At 38.5% G+C, this 12,987-nt stretch overlaps 1 protein-coding gene across 2 annotated transcripts in view; it reads left to right on the plus strand.

The window, feature by feature from the left end:
• The window catches only part of LOC140187150 (E3 ubiquitin-protein ligase rnf213-alpha-like), a 225,481-nt gene that overhangs the window by 159,806 nt on the left and 52,688 nt on the right, over positions 1 to 12,987 (plus strand). For both annotated transcript variants that reach the window (XM_072242138.1, XM_072242139.1), the window contains exons 40-44: positions 1,844 to 1,964; positions 6,030 to 6,130; positions 8,069 to 8,251; positions 8,986 to 9,158; positions 10,920 to 11,016. In XM_072242138.1, the coding sequence (XP_072098239.1) occupies positions 1,844 to 1,964; positions 6,030 to 6,130; positions 8,069 to 8,251; positions 8,986 to 9,158; positions 10,920 to 11,016 (675 nt within the window). The remainder of the gene's footprint in view (positions 1 to 1,843; positions 1,965 to 6,029; positions 6,131 to 8,068; positions 8,252 to 8,985; positions 9,159 to 10,919; positions 11,017 to 12,987) is intronic.

Here is a 12,987-nt window from a genome sequence, read left to right on the forward strand (position 1 = left end):
TGAAAAAAATGGAATTAATCCTACAATGAAACCTATAGTTCAAAACTAGCCCCAATCCTCCCACCATCCCAAAAGCTAGAAATCCGGCAAAGAAAAAGAAAAGACCAGAATGAGTCCCCATAGAAAAAGAAAAAAGAAACAGAACTCCGCGAGCTGCTCAATTTAATTAGTGATTTTAAAAGTTTTCCTTAATTCCGCCCCCCCCCCCCCACCATTTACAAAAAAAAAACACACGAGACGGTCCTAAAATAGGAAAGCCCTCTAGAGGAAAAAAAATGTTTATGCTTAATCATTAAAGATAAACTGGGGAATGCAAAAACAATCTCCAAAGACATCAAAACAATAAAATTAAACCTAAACAAAAAGACAAATGTCTATATAATTTCTAATGAAGAAAAATCGGCGCCATTATCCCTTTGACTTACTGCCCAATAACAAAAAACTGTTTTTAGAAGAAAAACTGAGACTAATTATCTATTTACTAAGCACTCCTCGCTATATATATGTCTTTATAAACTATGAAAGCTATCACTTAATGAAGAAAAGGAAGGATAAAAACAAATAATCAAACCAGTTAACAATCTGTCTGCTGTGTTAACTCACTCAGTATATTAAAAAGATTTTGGAGAAGTCATTCATCAGTCAAATCAAGAAGTTCACATCTTCTTTAAATGGCCTATCGATCAAAGGACATCTTCAACATATCAGAAATATTCAAAGCTTGTTTTCTTTCAGAAAATTATTCAGCGGACCTAATAGCATTCAAACCTCGGCCACCTCCAAAATAGAATTAACATAGTCCAATGCCACTTTGGGATCCAAAAAAAATGTGGAGTCGAATCTTTAGGAAATAATTTTAATCGGGCTGGATAGCAAAGTGATGGGAATAATCCCTTATCATGGGCTATCTTCATGCTGGAACGAATTTGAACCGCTGTTCCATAACTTCCTGTGGATAGTCTTCATAAAAACGAATCTTGGACCCCTTGAATTTAAAAACTCTGTGTTTCCTTACGTATTTTATGATTTGGTCTTTAACTTTAAAACGAAGAAAGCTGACTAAAACTGACCTTGGTTTATTCGGATCTTGAGATTTCGAAGTGAAAATTCTGTGTGCTCTTTCAATATCGGGAGGCTGAGGTAAAATATCTGGAAACTGAGATTGAAACAAATTAGCAAAATAGTCCAATAAATCCCCACTCTCAGATCCTTCCTCCAGCCCAACAATTCAAATGTTATTCCGAAGAGATCTTGCTTCCAGATCAATAGTCTTGCATTGAGACTGTTCCAAGCAGGCTGAAATATCCGCTATCTGATGCTTCGACTCTTTAAGTTCAGAATTCAAGGAAATAATACTTTTCTCCAAGAAATGAAAACTCTGTCGAAACGACTTCATCTCAGAAGTGTTATTATTTATTTTCTTGTTGAGAGCCATCAGTGCATGTTCTAAACGCTCAGCCCAGACAGGCATATCTTTTGATTTTTCTTTCGAAGTTTTTCCCTTTCCATTGCTGGATTCAGAAAGCTGCTTTCCACTTCTTAAGGATTGTGACATAATGACAACTATTCCCCTCTAAGATCCGACAAATAGAAGTTAAAAATTCACAGTTTAAACTGGGGAAAAAGAAGAATTAAAAGCAGCCACACAAATTGTGTGTTATTCCATTAGGCAGCAGGCGGAAGTCCTCGGTTTATTGCTTTAAACGAGTAAGAATATTTTAGAAACGAAAAGCTTGAAAATTTTGAGAGAATGCCTGGAAATCAGGAAGTCTCTTCACTGTAATGCCTAAGGAGGGTTAATATTACAGTTGTACACATTTAGGTGCTCATGCTTGTATTTCAGATCTGGATGGCGTAGAATATTTTCACTGTCACTTTTTGTGGAACACATCATTTTGGGAGTTAAAGAAATACATGATAAATTGGAGAACGAGGTTACATTCCACGCTGGTCAACTTGCAAAGGTATCAGTTATATTTTATGTATCATTCTTGATGGTTTTTATGTATCACGTTTACATATCCGCAGCTTCATATTGTGTAGTAGCCGTGATAGTTTAACAATTAAGTTTAAAGGTTCAAACCATTCTTCACATTGAGAACCTACTGATCTAAAAACCCTGGTATTCAGTTAAAGGCACAGTATAATTTCAGTGGTCATACAGTGTTTAATATGACTGAACGTTACACATCATGATTGGAGCTGCAACTTGATGAGCTTTACTTTATTGTCACCAAACAATTGATACTAGAGCGTACAATCATCACAGCGATATTTGATTCTGCGCTTCGCGCTCCCTGGATTACAAATCGATAGTAAATATTAAAATTTCAAATTATAAATCATAAATAGAAAAGGGGAAGTAACATAGTGCAAAAAAAACCGAGAGGCAGGTCTGTATATTTGGAGGGTACGGCCCAGATCCGGGTCAGGATACGTTCAGCTGTCTCATCACAGTTGGAAAGAAGCTGTTCCCAAATCTGGCCCTATGAGTCTTCAATCTCCTGAGCCTTCTCCCCGAGGGAAGAGAGATGAAAAGTGTGTTGGCTGGGTGGGTCATGTCCTTGATTATCCTGGCAGCACTACTCCGACAGCGACCTTCAAATCATACAGGACAATGAGGTGGTCATAGATGGGAGCTATAAGGAGGTAGTCACCCCCGAGTTACAGGAAGCAGGTACATGGGTGACTGTCAGGAGAGGGAGATGGAATAAGCAGCCAGTGCAGTGTGCCCCTGAGTTGGCCCCCTCAATAGTAAGTATACTGCTTTGGATACTGTTGGGGGGATGACCTACCAGGGAGGAACCGCAGCACGCTCTGTTGATTTAAAAAATGAAATCAAATCCTTAGAAAGAGGTGACACGGGATCGGATGATATAGAATCCTTACAGGTAGAGTTAAACTGCAACGGTAAAAATAGACCCTGATGGGAGTTGTATACAGTCCACCAAATAGTAGCCAGGATGTGAGATACAAATTACAATGGGAAGTGGAAAAGGGATGTAAAAAGGATAATATTATGATACTGATGGGGGATTTCAATATACAGGTAGATTGGGAGAAACAGATTGGTGCTGGATTTCAAGAGAGGGAATTTATAGAATGCCTATGTTATGGCTTTTTAGAGCATCTTGTGGTTGAGCCCACTAGGGGAAAGGTAATTCTGCATTGTGTGTAATGAACCAGTTTTGATTTGGGAGTTTAAGGTAAAGTTTGAGAAGGAGAAGCTAAAGTCAAGTGCATCAGTATTATAGTGGAGTAAAGGGAGTTACAAAGGCATGAAAGAGGAGCTGGCCAAAGTTGATTGGAAGGGGACATGAGCAGAGATGATGGTAAAGCAGCAATGGCCAGAATTTCTGGGGGCAATTTGGAAGACACAGCATAGATGCATCCTGAGGATGAAGCGATATTCTAAAGGAAGGATGAGACAACTGTGGCTGACAAGAGAAGTAAAAGGCGGCATAAAAGGAAAAGAGAAGGCATATAATATAGCAAAAAATTGTGGAAATTATGGATTGGGAAGCTTTTAAAACCAACAGAAGAAAAATAAAACAGCCAGAAGGAAAAAAAAGATGAAATATGAAGGTAAGCTAGACAATAATATAAAAGAGGAACCGAAAGTTTTCTCAAATGTATAAAGAAAAAAAATGAGGTTTATTGGACTGCTGGATAATTACACTGGTAGTAATGGGAGACCAAGAAATAGTGGATGAACTAAGTATTTTGCTTCAGTCTTCTCTGTGGAAGACACTAGCAGTATGCCAGAAATTCGAGAGTATTGGGGCAGAAGTGAATGTAGTTGCTGTTACTATCGAGAAGATACTTGGGAAGCTGAAAGGTCTGAAGTTAGATAAGTTACCAGCTGGGCTACACCCAGGGTTTTGAAAGAGGTAGCTAAAGAGATTGTGGAGGCATTAGTAATGGTTTTTCAAGAATTACCAGATTCTGGAATGGTTCCAGAGAACTGGAAGATTGCAAATATCACTCAACTCTTTCAGAAAGGAGGGAGGCAGAAGATAGGAAATGCTTGGCCAGTTACCCTAACTTCAGTGGTTGGAAAGATGTTGGAGTTGTATTATTAAGGATGATGTTTCGGGGTACTTGGGGGCACATGATAAAATAGGCTAAAGTCAGCATGGTTTCCTCAAGGGGAAATATTGCCTGACAAATCTGTTGGAACTCTGAGGAAACACCAGGCAACATAGACAAAGGAAAGTCAGTGGATGTTGATTTTCAGAAGGTCTTTGACAAGGTCCCACATGCAAAGCTGCTTAACAAGATAAGGTCCAATAGTATTACAGGGAAGATACTATATGGATAGAAGATTGGCTGACTAGCAGGAGTCAATGAGTGTGAATAAAAGGAGACTTTACTAATTGGCTGTCGGTGACTAGAGGCGTTCCGCAGTGTTTCATGTTGGGACTGCTTTTCACGTTATATGTTCATGATTTGGATGACTGAATTGATGGGTTTATGGCTAAGTTTGCAGACGATATGAAGATATATGGAGGGGTAGGTAGTGCTGAGGAAGCAGGGAGGTGAATCTATAGGAGGACCTAGACAGTTTAGGAGAATAGACGAAGAAGTGGCAGTTGGAATATAGTGTAAACAAGCGTATGGTCATGCACTTTGGTAGAAGAAATAAATATAGAAAATTCAAAAAATTGAGTTGCAAAGGGACTTGGGAGTCATTGTATAGGATTCTCTAAAGATTAACTCATAAGTCGAGTTGATAATAAGGATGGCTAATGCAATGCTTGCATTTATTTTGAGAGGGCTACAGCATAAAAACAAGGTTGTCATGCTGAGGCATTGTAAGGCAATAGTCTGACTGTACTTCGAGTATTATGGGCAGTTTTGGGCCCTTATCTAAGAAAAGATGTGTTGGCATTGGAGAGGGTCCAGAAGAGATTCAGGAGAATGATTCTGGGACTGAAATGGTTAACATATGAGGAGTGTTTGATGTCACTGGGCCTGTACTCATTGGAATTTAGAAGAATAAGGAGGAATCTAATTGAAACCTATCAAATATTGGATAGAGTGGACATGGGGAGGATGGTTCCTATAGAGGGTGAGTCTTGGACCAGAGGGCGCAGCCTCAGAATAGCGGGATGTCCATTTAGAACGAGAATGAGGAGGAATTCCTTTAAGGAGAGGGTCATGAATCTGTGGAATTCATTACCATAGGCATCTGTGGATGCCAAGTCTTTATGTAAGTTTAAGGCAGAGGTTGATAGATTTTTGATTGGTCAGGGCATGAATGGATAAGGGTGGAAGGCAGGAGAATGGGGCTAAGAGGAAAACTGGATCAGCAGTGATGAAATCGCGGAGTAGACTCAATAAACCAAATGGCTTAATTCTGCTCCTATATCTTATGGTCTTATGGACAAGAGGACACAGCCTCAGAATAGAGGGGTGCCCATTTAGAACAGAGATGAGGAGGAACTTCTTTAATGAGAGGGTAGTGAATCTGTGGAGGCCAAGTCATTGAATTTGTCTAAAGTAGAGTTTGATAGATTCTTGTTTAGTAACAATATCAAAGGTTACGGGGAGAACGCTGGAGAATGGGCTTGAGAGGGATAATAAATCGGTCATGATGGAATGGCAGAGCAAACTTGAGCGAAGTGGTCTGATTCAAATTTCAAAGGAAAATTTATTATCAGAGTACATACATGTCACCTCATACAACCCTGAGATTCTTTTTCCTGCGGGCATAATTACCAAATCTATAGAATAGTATCTGTAAACAGAATCAATGAACAACAAACTGCAAATACAAATATAAATAAATAGCAATAAATAATGAGAACATGAAATAACAAGATAAAGTGTCCACCGATTATGGCAACAGCAGAAATAGAATGAGTGTAGTTATCCCCTTTTGTTCAAGAGTCTGATATTTGAAGCGTAGTAACTGTTCATGTGTCTTATTTTGCTTTTTTATCTTATGGTCTTATAACTTTCAGCTTCTGTAAGTCAGTTGAAAAAGGCTAAGTTGTTATGGTATTTGATTCTATTTTTGTTTACAGAGTTTGAACAGTAACTCTGATGTGAGATTCCGAGGGCCCTTTCAGGCTGTGATTCGGGTCCTCAGGGACTGTAAAAATAGTGCAGGATGTCTGTTCTTCAGGTAAGAAATTTTGTATGATAATTAAGAAGTATGTGCTTTAATTCTACAAGTAACTGCAAGTCAATTGATGCTAATCTCACATGGTATACACGAATGACCAAGGTTGACCAAGCTTAGGAACTGATCCTAAGTGGATATTCAGTCTTGGAATTTCCCTACAATTACGGAAGATTCATCTTGGAATAATCAGTCATTTCTTGTATTATATTAGGAAGTTGAATAGAAATTAGTGGCACCAATTTTCTCCTTCAAAACAAAATCATCCTGCTGCTTCTGAGTTGGATTTTCATACTATCAACATGTGGGATAAAATAAATGAATGAAGAAAAACTCCAATTAATTTCCTCAGTAATAATATCACAAGCTGATCAATAAGATGATTGTAGTTTTAAATGATGATCAGAGATGCCAGAGTTTAAGTAGAACTGCACATCTGCAGGCTGGACAGTGCAGGTAGAGAATGTACTGTACAGGTGGCCCCCATTTTCTGAACATTCGCTTTACAACACCTCGCTGTTACGAAAGACCTTCATTAGTTACCTGTTTCGCTAACAGAAGGTGTTTTCACTGTTACGAAAAAAGGCAGCGTGCGCCCAAACAGCCAAGCTCCTCCCCTGGAACTGCATTCTAGCTGCCATTGCTTAAACACGTGCTTTATCTCGATTTATTTTGTGCATCCGTTAGCAAGATGAGTTCTAAGGTATCGGAAAAGCCTAAAAGAGCTTGTAAGAGTGTTACACTTAGCGTAAAGCTAGACATAATTAAGCGTTTCATTTGTGGTGAACAAAGTAAGGACATTGTCCACGCGTTGAACTTGCCTGCGTTCACCATTTGCACTATTTATACGCAGAGAGAAAGAATTTTGAAAGCTGCTGATATTAGTGTTGGTTCTGCTCATAGCAAAGTGGTCTCTCTTAGTCGGCATTCAATAATGGATAAGATGGAAAGTCTATTGCTTGAGTAGATGGATGGGTGTACAAAGCGTGGTGTTCCGTTAAGTTTTCTTATACTTAAGGAGAAATCAGTCAGTCCTTTTAATAAGCTGAAACAGAAAGCACTGGATGATGGTGATGAAAGTGTTGCGAAAGTGGAATTTAAAGGTAGTCATGGGTGGTATAATCGGTTTCTGAGGCGAGGGCAGCTTCATAGTTTAACGTTTACTGGAGAGAGTGCTTCGGCTGATACTGAAGCTGCCGAAAAGTTCCCAGCAGAACTGAAGAAAATAATTACAGAAGTTGGTTATTCATATAAGCAAGTGTTTAACTGTGACAAAACTGCAATTTATTGGAGTCTTCCCGATTCTGGTAAGTGAAATTACACTGTACATACATTATTTCTACTTTATATAGGCGTGTATTTTTATGTGTTATTTGGTATGATTTGGCAGCTTCATAGCTTAAAGGTTACTGGAGAGAGTGCTTCTGCTGAGAGTGCTGCCGTGAGATTTTCACTGCGCTAGACAGTGCTGCAGAAAAGTATTTCTACTTTATATAGGCTGTGTGTTTATCATTTCATTCCTGCTTTTACTATATGTTATTTTAGGTTTTATGTGTTATTTGGCATGATTTTGTAGGTTTTTTTGGGTCTGGGAATGCTCAAAAATTTTTCCCATATTAATAAATGGTAATTGTTTATTCACTTTACAACATTCCGGCTCCATTTCATAGGAACGCTCTACCTTCGGATAGCGGAGGAAACCTGTGTGTCCTTGAAGCAACTTGTTTCAAATCACAGGAGATAAACTTGCATTTCAGGCTAACCTTTTTGCAGTTTTCGTATCTCAAGCTACGTAGAGAACAATGGCAGGACATAAATTATTGGCATTCATATTGCAACTAATAATTGAAAGAGATGAAAGAGTGAAGTTTCCTTGATTATTATCTTAACATATCTCTGTCGGCCTAAATTTAATTTAATGTTAATGTCCTTTGATTACAGGTATGATCTGCAAGCATGTTCAATTTGCTTAGGAGAACTCAACGAACCCATCCTGCTTCCATGTGATCATCTTTACTGTTTAACATGTATAAAGTGGTGGCTTGAATCAGGACAACGACTCTGCCCACTGTGCCGTACTTCTCTAGATGATGATTATGTACCAGCGGTAACGGAAGAAATAAGGTATTCTATGGTGTTTCATAAAAGAAACTGTACGATTTCAATGTATTAAAACAATTAAAAATTGAAAGCAATAAACTAGATCTCAACATGAGAAGAGTTTCAATATGCAGATACAATATTATTTTCTTCTGTAAACCAAACGGAGGACTTCTGCAAGGATGGCAGGCCCTTCCTGTAAATATTTTTTATTGTGCAAAGCAGTTGACAAAACAGCAGATCTAAGCATTAATACAAAGATACTTGTGGATTAAGCTTTCATGATAAGCATTTGTTGTAAGATTTGGAATGGTAAGCCAGAGCCTAAACACAAAACTTGCAGTAAGTAGTGGTTTTTTTCTCAAGGCACCATTCTAACTATGTTACTGCTGTTTCGTCATCTGTACAATAAAAAATAGTTGCGAGAAGAGCAACCTTCCTTGCAAATGTCCCCCGTTTGGTTTACAGTAGGAAATGATGCTGTATATCCATATTGAAACTTATCATTCATAAATTATAATTCAGATTGACATTTTGATCATTTCTCATTTAATATATAATGCAGAACTGTGTCCATTAAATGAAATATACTGTATATATTCATCTTACCACTATGTCTTAACAATCACTTAGTCCATGTGTCACAAGTGATCTGAAGGAAAGTAACCATTTTCAGAGTTCCTTGCAATGCTACAGCTTTCAAAGGAATATTACCATTTCTTGGATTTGTCATTAATGTGTGTTCATTTTTATTGCAGTGAAGCTGTGGCAAAATTAGTCATATTTCGCAAGAGGTGTGATGCATTTTTCGTAGCTTTGGTTTCCATGGTCTGCTTCAAAGATGACTTGCCACCAACAAAAGAAGTGGTTGATGATCTTCTCTCTCTGCTTGTTATTCAAAAGTTGGGGCAATCCAATGACTCACACAAAGGTCAGATTACTTTGAAGGGTTATGTATCTTCTACTTTTTTAAGTGGAGTGGTTGAACAGTGTGTTTGGTCTCCTTAACACTTATAACCTTGTGTGAGAAAAATTCTGTAATTATCAGAGTAGGTTCAAGGTTTCAGAATTTGATTGGATTCAATGTGTCAGCCAATTGAAGGGGGCAATGTGCCCTGAGGGAGAACCATCACAAGAGGTAAAAATGTAACTCAGAGAATCTACATGAAGCGGCTTTCCAGGTAGTGAAGACGTGCTTCTTTATGCATAGCCTGAACCATCTGCGGGTTGTCTGTGCACGTTGGGAAGTCATGGAAATAGTACTGCATGTTGTTCCCAGTACACTTGTCCAGATACTTTCAGGCATTAGCTTGTCACGTGTGCATAAGTAGCAAAATTGAGAAAATAGATTGCAGAAAGCGGGTCACTCAGCATCTGTGGAGGCAAAAGATATAGGTTAACATTTTGGGCTGGGACCTTGCATTAGGATTGAAAAGGGAACGGAGAAATTGCAGAAGAAGAGAGGCTGGGAAAGAGGGTGATAAGTGACAGGTGGAAGCAAATGGACTGAGATTGTTAAGCAGACAGATCAAATGGAGGAAAGGGTGGGAAGGGTGTACAAAAGGAAAATAAAACTGGGGGTATGCATCAACTTAAGCTTAGTTTTCTTCTCCCTTTGTTAATTTTTCTCATGTGTCCCCATACCTGCTTCCATCTTCCCAACATCCCCCCACCCCAGCTATCACCTACCAGCCCAATGCCCCCCCCCCACCTCCCCACAACCTTGTACTATTATAATCTGGCAATCTTTTCTCTTCCCTGACAGTCCTGGTGCAAGGTTCATTCTGAAGGATTGATTTACATATTTTGCCTTCAGAGGTGCTGATTGAACTGTTGAGTTCTCCCAGCATTCTGTTTTTCGTTCCAGAGTCTAGCTTCTGCAGTCTCTTTTGTCTTCTGACAAAATGAAAATGTTGCTTTGTAATTCAAGCAACCCTGATCTTCTGCAAAATATTTTCATAGCAATTTAATCAGGTAGTTATGTATATATTTCATTAAACCACTAGAATTTCTAAGGCTGTATGAGTAATGTATTTAGTGTCATGTGGTATCACTTTGGAATTAGATCCATACTTTTAGTGAGTCTAAAACATTGGATTGAGAAGTGGGAATGTAAGTGGTAAATGAATGTCTGAGTTGGAGCTAAAATATAACGCTTAGTTACTGAATGGGAAACTATTAAAATTATCTATTTTAGCTGATCTGGTAGCCCAATAGGAGTGTTCTGTGACTCAGTTAAGGCACTCTTCAGCTAGAATTAAGGGGAAATAGTTGGTTGACTAGGCAAAAGTGGGTGAGTTGATCAGCTCTTGGGAAGATCTTTTTTTTAAAAACTGCCCTGGTCTTAAAAATGTATCCATTGGTTGGATAATCACCTGTACTCAAAATGCAGAATGAAATCTGATCTGTTTTTAAATTGTGCTCTTCGTAGTAAGTATATTCTTATAAACTTGATATTGCAAATGTTTGTACCTGTGGAGATACTCTGACAATGTTTTCTGTCATGGGTACTTCTCGAATGGGTTGTCAAATGACTGTACATACATTTTCATTGTTAAGTTAGTTGCCTCTTCCTGCTTTCAGTAAAATGCACTACCAGTATTCTGAAATATTTTCTAAGTTGCACATTTATTTCAAGCATAACATTTGTTACTTTTCCTTTCTACATCAGTTGCCTTTTCTTTTTCCACAGATCAGTACTTTACCAATAATCTTTCACCATTTGATGAAGCAGTTGATCGAAATCCTGTTGTTCGTTCCATTGTTCTTAAGCTGCTGTTAAAGTACAGGTACAATCTATTGATTGGTTTTAGTAATACTTTACATTTGTTGTAAAACTGGAATTAGTTATGAAAGAGGAGTGGCACTTTCATTCCAATTCACTGCAATTTCCAACGTCAAATGAAGTCTGTGAAAACAGTGGCCACTCAATTGGGGATATAGAAAAAAAGTAGCATTCACATTTTATTTAGTACACATCAGGAAATCTCACAAAAGAAACTTCCTTCAAAAACATTGTGCTGTTTACCAGTGCTTTTGCATTGTTTTCATTTAACAGTGTTTGTTGTGACTTAATTACTATAGTTGCCAATATTTCTTAATATTACAGATGAGAGAGTGTTAAGATTCTGCTCACTGTATCTATCACCAGACTGGAGGAATCTTTTCTCTTCAATTATGTGTCCCTTAGTGTATCCGTTAAGGTACATGAGATCCATGGAGACATGATAGATTGGTTTGGCCAGAGAAAAGAGAGATTAGAGTTAGAGGGGTGTTTTTCTGACTGGAGGTCTGTGACCAGTGGTATTCTATAGGAATCAGTACTGCACTATTTTTATGGTACATAGAAATGATTTGGACAGAAGTGTAATTGGACTGATTAGCAACTTTAAGACAACACAAAAACTGGCAGAATTGTGGATGGTCAGGAAGGTTGTCAAAGGATGCAACAGCATATTGATGGTGGAAGTGAGTGAAAAATGGCAGATGGATTCAATTCAGACAAGTGTGAAGTTTTACACTTTAGGAGGTCGAACGTAAGAGGGAGGTATACAGTAAATGGTGGGACCCTTATGTACAGAGGGATCTTGGGCCCACTTCCCTGAAAGTGGGAACTCAAGTAAATAGAATGGTCAAGAAGATGTATTGTTGGAGTATTGGGTATAAAAATTGGGAAGACATGTTGCAGTTCTATAGTATACAATAATTATGTTAACTAATCTGCCATGATAAAATGGAGTAGACTATGGGTCGAATGGCCTAATTCTACTCTGCTATATTATGGTCTTGAGGTCTTAAAACTTTGGTTAGGGCACATTTGGAGTATTGGTGCAGTCTGGTCGCTGAATTTCAGGAACGATCTGGAGGTTTTCAAGAAGCTGCAGAAGATGCTCACCAGAATATTATAATCACAAGAAATTCTGCAGATGCTGAAAAACTAACGTACTAGCCCCAAATGCTGGAGAAACTCAGCAGGTCAGGCACATCTGTGGAAATGAATAACAGCTGACATTTGGCCTGAGATTCTTCTTCTTGAGTCTTGAAGAAGGACCTCATTCCAAAATATTGACTGTTTATTCATTTCCGTAGATGCTGCATGACCTGCTGAGTTCCTCCAACGGGATATTGTCTGGATTAGAGAATATGAGCCAAAAGGAGATCCTGGACAAACTTGGATAGTTTTCTGTGGACCATCGGCCGCTGAGGGGCAACTTATAAAAGAATATAAAATTATGAGAGACATAGATGTTCTACAAATTCAGAACGTTTTCCCAGAGTAAATTTTTTTTCCCAAGAGTCTTCTCCCAGGGAAACCATTGGAGAAGATACTTGGGTTAGGATTTAAGCACACTTGGAAAAGCATGGCCTGTCTAGGGACGTTCAGAATGGCTTTGTGCAGGGCAGATCATTATTTGCAAACATAGTTGAGTTTTTCAAGAAACAGACAAAAGAGTTTGAAGGTAAAGCAGTGGACATTATAAAACATACGTAAAGCAGTGGACATTACATAAATGTTCTTTATCAACGTCCCCATGATAGGTTGATGGACCTCGAGATAATTTGTAGAATGCCTGGCTTTTTAGAACAGCTTGTTGTTGAGCCCACTAGGGGATCAGCTGTGCTGGATTGGGTGTTGTTCAATGATCCAGGCGTGATAAGAGAGCTTACGGTTGAGGAACCCTTAGGGAACAGTGATCACAATATGGTATGGAGGGGCTACTGCATAGGACTGAAAGAAGCTGCAGAAAGTTGTAAATCTA

The sequence above is a fragment of the Mobula birostris genome, chromosome 24 (genome assembly GCF_030028105.1).
Source record: "Mobula birostris isolate sMobBir1 chromosome 24, sMobBir1.hap1, whole genome shotgun sequence".
Lineage (NCBI taxonomy): Eukaryota > Metazoa > Chordata > Chondrichthyes > Myliobatiformes > Myliobatidae > Mobula > Mobula birostris.